Source organism: Schistocerca piceifrons, chromosome X (assembly GCF_021461385.2).
Source record: "Schistocerca piceifrons isolate TAMUIC-IGC-003096 chromosome X, iqSchPice1.1, whole genome shotgun sequence".
Lineage (NCBI taxonomy): Eukaryota > Metazoa > Arthropoda > Insecta > Orthoptera > Acrididae > Schistocerca > Schistocerca piceifrons.
In genome coordinates this window covers 136,824,624-136,830,623 of record NC_060149.1, presented here as the reverse complement: position 1 = coordinate 136,830,623, position 6,000 = coordinate 136,824,624, and the positions used below count along the sequence as shown (strand labels likewise).

Sequence of the window (6,000 nt, the reverse complement as noted above, 5' to 3'; positions counted from 1 at the left end):
AGACGGAGCGCAAGCTCGAGTGAGGAAAGGATGGGGAAGGAAGTCGGCCGTGCCCTTTCAAAGGAACCATCCCGGCATTTGCCTGTAGCGATTTAGGGAAATCACGGAAAACCTAAATCAGGATGGCCGGAGACGGGATTGAACCGTCGTCCTCCCGAATGCGAGTCCAGTGTGCTAACCACTGCGCCACCTCGCTCGGTCAGCTCTTGGATCCTAACTGCTTCTATATATGTATTGTTGGTTGAAATTTGCTTTTTTTACTCTCATATTCTGGTATTAAGTTTATTTTTAATTTTTTTTTAAGGAGACCGTGGTCAGCATCACAATCTTTACTGACACTGTCTGTAAATCCTAAACTTACGTGCTGCTCATGTCCAGTGCAATGTTTTTCCACAATTCAGACAGTTTACCATGTGTATGACAGACTGCATTGGCAAGAGATGTAGTAAAATTCTGACTTGCAGAAGCCCAAATCAGTTTTTACATTGCCCTCAAACAATCTAAAGCAGAATATGAGTTCACTGTATCATTTTCCTTAATACAGTCGATCCTAACAGGACACCAGTATATGGAAGAAAGGCTGTTGTTTCTCTGCAAAGGTTAAACAAAGAAATGAACATATGATGCTGGGGGTGTTGGATGGAGTTGTAATGGGCACAGTACTGTCCGCAGGCAGTGAATCTAGGTATGTAGATATTGCAGGTTTGTTGTGCAATACGAATATCTCGCCCCCCCCCCCCCCCCCCCCGAGATGTTTATTAAGAGCTGGGTGTTCTTTGTTACCAGAATTAATAAAGAAGTTATTCATTTCATCGGGTGTGATACTGGTCATATCATATGCAGTTCTGTTAGTATTACCAAGATGATTTGATAATGTTCCAAGCAGCCTTGCATTTGTTTTGTGATTGCTGCATACAATTATCATTTTCCATCTGTCTCTGTTTTATAATTTCTGATCTGTACCTCTTCTATAGTTGAAAGTACTGAAGTACATCTTCTTCACTGTTCTTTGATCTGTTATAAAGATTAATGACGTGTTCTTAATTTTTTTGGAGGTCAGGTGTGTACCATTGATTAAACTTCTATGATCACTTTTGATTGGTTTCCCCTTGTATCTTTTTAATATTTTGAATGCACTTATTACATGCAGTGGAACCAAGATTGACAAAGGACATTTTTTAGCTTTAATTAATCCTGCCTAGTCCACCTTTTCCATCAAACACAACATCTGGAGGAGAATGCAAACACTCATATTGGTCATCCCCCCAATAGTACTTCTCTGAAAGAGCTGCCTGGTGCCATGACTTCTTGTAGCATGGTACCTGGCCTTGGAGACTATCTAAAGCAAATAGAGAGTCAAGGGAAATTCCGTAACCCCAAATGAATGTAGTAGGCACAACTTAAGTATGTCCTGTGTAACTCCCCTACATACCACTTTATGCAGATTAGGAAATCCCAACACATCAGGTGCAAGACTCAAAGTAAGCAACTCTATCTGACAAGGCTCTGGGAAACTCAAATGCCGGATTTTGCATTGCAGGACTGTCTATCAGGTAAGACTCAAAAAGCAAATAAAACTCCTGCCCCTACTAAAATGTGAATCTCATAACTATTCCTCTGAACCTTCATCCTAACATGTTCAGAAAAGATATGCTATGATCATTCAAATATTTACTGAAACAAAAAGCAAATTAACTTACAGTATGGTGGTATGACCACCTCTTGTACTTACACTAAACATTATTTTCAACTGACTCTTCTTGATTAATTTAATATCTTGTTCACAAGCAGTGATATTCATATAAATTTCTGAATAATTGAAAATAGTATCACTCAACATATTTCATCATATAGACTCCTAAGTCACTTGTACAACTTATTATTGAAATTTAATCAGTGTGACACAACAAATTAAGTAAGGTAAACTGTTTCCAGAAGTATTTAGGTAATTACAACCAAACAGTGCACATTAAATTTAAGTAGAATCCAACAATTAATAAACAAGTTTTAATTAGAGCTTTTCTTGTACTTCCTGCTACAAGTACGACACCATTTTTCTTTGGAATATTTTGAGTGTACACTTAATTTTAAATTTCTCACTATTTCTGCATGTTACATAAATTACATGACTTTCAAGTGATGGTGGCTCTACCAAACAAACTCAAGTTCAAATTACAGTTATACCTAATTAACAAATGAAAATAAAACAAAATAATGTACTGGACAATATGTCATTTCATTGCCTGAAAGCACATCAGTTTTGACAAAAATTATCAGTTGATGACTTCTAAATGTGACACTTTACAATGTGAGCATTGTCCAAAACCACTAATATTTTTGGAATTAGATTTCTTTCTTTTTCTTAAAAGCTGATGTCCAATGACAAAACAGTGGAAATATATCACAGAACTGCTGCTAAATTCTCATGTTTCTTCCCTACAACAGAAATGAACCATAAAGATTAAAAAAATTTACGTAAAAAGCATACAAAGTACTAAAAATTCTAAATGCAATGCAGCAAAACAGGTCAACTATCAAAAACCTGAGATGTTGAGAGGCATAAATGTTTCTCTTATCATTTGTAAAATATAACAATGAAACAGAAGACAAATATGTCAAATAATAGTTTAAACATTGAAAAGCTACAGAGAACATAAAACATTCATGGAACTAGGAAGACTATATAATGTAATACTGAAAATAATAAACATGGCCCCACACACACTTGTATTTATAAAACCATGTTCACTGTGCAAGAGCTACTATTTCAGTTTATCTCAAATAGTGATAAACTCACATACGGTACACAATCCTACTTGCTGTCTCACTTGGGGATCCAGAGGGTAAATGCCTGTCCACAGAACTTTAAAGTTTGATCTCTGGTCATTTCTAGAAACACCTCCCAACAATATGACGGCTAATACAATGTGGCATTAAGAGCAACAATTCACTTCATGCCTATTTTACTTTGAGTTGCTGTCTAAAGCTACATACAACATAGAAAAATAGTAGGGAATCTGCTAGTATTATTGTGTGGTTGTAGAAGGATTATTTGCTAGTATTTACTATGTGCTATAAAAACAGAGATGAGGTCACATAAATCATTTACCCACTTATGATATTTAACTAACTAATGTATAAAATTTCCTTGCCCAACACTTAAAACACAACATATGCTAAAATAAAAATGTAAATAAAGACCATAAAATATTCTGCTTTATGTATTTACATAAGTACAGTTTTCCTAAAAGACTAAAGAGGTCCACCTTAAGTAAACTTAACGCCTGGTATACTTTGCCAGCTACACCAGCATGCACATTTTTTGAAATATAATGACACAGCAACACCAAAATCAAACACATTTGACATGAGAGGGAAAAATTTATTTGGATAAGGAACTATTGAAAATTCTGGTTTGTTTTGCAGAAAGGAAAGGAAAGGAAAGGAAAGGCTGAAAAATAAAAATAACAGCAGAAATAGACAAATAATGAACTTCTGATATGTGTAGTTTTTCTTGGCTCACAAGGGGTATTTTTTCCTCTAGGCAAGATAATAACATAGATGAGAAAAACATGGGGAGATGTGCTGATATAGAAGCATTTAGAGACATAATATACCGTATAAGAATATTTGGAATAGCACTTATAAGAGCTTTAATTAAAAAAACAGAGAATACATAAATGACAACTTTCAGTACCATCAATCCTATTTTGGATTATGGTTACCAGCTTTATGACATTACAGAATTCCACAATTACATGACCATGTAAATTCCTGAACATAATTATGACTCTTATTCCATATTTCATTATCTCTGCATTTATATGATGCAGAACTGGGCTTGTTCATGTCTCTTGTTGGACTTAGAGGCTCAAAACAGCCATTTATTTCAAATTTTGTGCCACTGACAGTAAATTAAGTCATACTCACAGAATTTCATCATACAGTGCCAGAAATTTAGGTATGAGGAACACTGTCAGGAAAACAAGACTTAGAATGAAATTTTCACTCTACAGCAGAGTGTGCGCTGATATGAAACTTCCTGGCACATTAAAACTGTGTGCTGGACCAAGACTCAAACTCGGAACCTTGCCTTTCGCGGGCAAGTGCTCTACCGACTGAGCTACCCAAGCACGACTCAGGCCCCGTCCTCACAGCTTTAATTCCACCAGTACCTCGTCTCCTACCTTCCAAACTTCACAGAAACTCTCCTCTTCCCAGAAAAGCTTCTGTGAAGTTTGGAAGTTAGGAGACGAGGTACTGGTGTAACTAAAGCTGTGAGGATGGGGCGTGAGTCGTGCTTGGGTAGCTCAGTCGGTAGAGCACTTGCCCGCGAAAGGCAAAGGTCCCGAGTTCGAGTCTCGGTCTGGCACACAGTTTTAATCTGCCAGGAAGTTTCATATCAGCGCACACTGCACTGTAGAGTGAAAATTTCATTCTAGAAACATCCCCAGGCTGTGGCTAAGCCATGTCTCCGCAATATCCTTTCTTCCAGGAGTGCTAGTTCTGCAAGGTTCGCAGGAGAGCTTCTGTCAAGTTTGGAAGGTAGGAGATGAGGTACTGGCAGAATTAAAGCTGTGAGGACGGGGTGTAAGTCATGCTTGGGTAGCTCAGTCAGTAGAGCACTTGCCCGCGTAAGGCAAAGGTCCCGAGTTCGAGTCTCGGTCCGGCACACAGTTTTAATCTGCCAGGAAGTCTCAAAACAAGACTTGTTCAGGCAACATCTGGTAAGCAAACAAAATGACTTTTGCATAAAAAATTTAAGCAATTTATCTAGCAATTTATTACGCAGAAAAGGACCCTTGTCAGTGATGGCTGATGCAGTGCACCTCAATTGTCCTACTCACCAATAATGCTGGATGTTACTGAAAAACTCTTCATGCTTTTGTGAAAGACCAATGAGGAAAAGTGTATGGCACTGTCAATTACAAGTACTTCAAATGAATAAGAGCACTATTCCCACAGTAAAAAAACAGCTGTGTGTGCGGTTGGCATCACACTCACCAACTGCCCAAACAGCAGTGAATAGACACAGAAACAAACTGGGTGATAACTAGTGAAAATTTGCTAGTAAGTCAAGTAAATATTATGCTGAAAGAGAAAATTATTAATACATCCTCAAAGTATTCATTATTACAACAACAATTTATTAACCATTACACCAAGATCGTACTACGGAACACTGCAAGACAAAGTCAAAGAAAAAACCCTAACACTGGCGCACAAACTGAGCTCTTTCACCAAACATATCATGTGGCTAATCAGCTGTACGGGGGAGGGGCGGAGGGGGAAACTTTACACATGTCCAAATCAAATATCCCAGTAGGTTCCTTGACCACTGAACTGTTTAGTACATCTGGAAATCACTTGTCAATATTCAAAGAAAAGATAAGTTCACAACGAATCAGGTAGCTAACGATTACCAAACGTAACAAAACAAAATCAGGTATCTCTTCTGTCCTACTCTCTGCAAGTACAACACAGTTTAAGATAACACACTGATGGTAACATGGAGGTCGTCACAACAAAAATGACTGTTCCAGAAACAAATGACAGCAGAGATCGCGAAGTACGTCCAGAGTGTAGCAAAGTTCTCTTAAGTGTATACAACAATCCAGAGAGCAATCCAAATCATGAATGTATATCAGCCAAGGTCAAAAGTCTACTATTCCATGGCACATGACTATAGGTTTCAGTGACTAAGTGAGAGACAGGTCAGCAATAGCCAGGCTGCAGTGTGTGCTGGTTAACACTTGTCAGAGGGTGGCAGCATCTTGCATGCTTGCCATTCACGTAGGTGAAATTCATGGCTGCTTTCTGGAGCCCAAGTATATCTGACATGTTCTTCCTATCGATACTCAGGCCAGGTGGGGTATCTGAATCACACCGTATACTAAAGTATCAAATTCTGAAAATGAAAATTGTCTATGAGGATTATAGTGCAAATATTACAGTCTGTTGCAGATAATAATATATTATTGTAAGAGATTAATAATACAA

At 37.8% G+C, this 6,000-nt stretch overlaps 1 protein-coding gene across 2 annotated transcripts in view; it reads right to left on the bottom strand.

The window, feature by feature from the left end:
• Positions 1–308: 308 nt before the first annotated feature.
• The window catches only part of LOC124721252 (probable 28S ribosomal protein S6, mitochondrial), a 53,975-nt gene continuing 48,283 nt past the window's right edge, over positions 309–6,000 (bottom strand). For both annotated transcript variants that reach the window (XM_047246119.1, XM_047246120.1), the window contains exon 5: positions 309–2,436. Coding sequence is in view for 1 of the 2 variants with exons in the window: in XM_047246120.1 (XP_047102076.1) it covers position 2,436 (1 nt within the window). In the remaining variant the exon portion in view is untranslated. The remainder of the gene's footprint in view (positions 2,437–6,000) is intronic.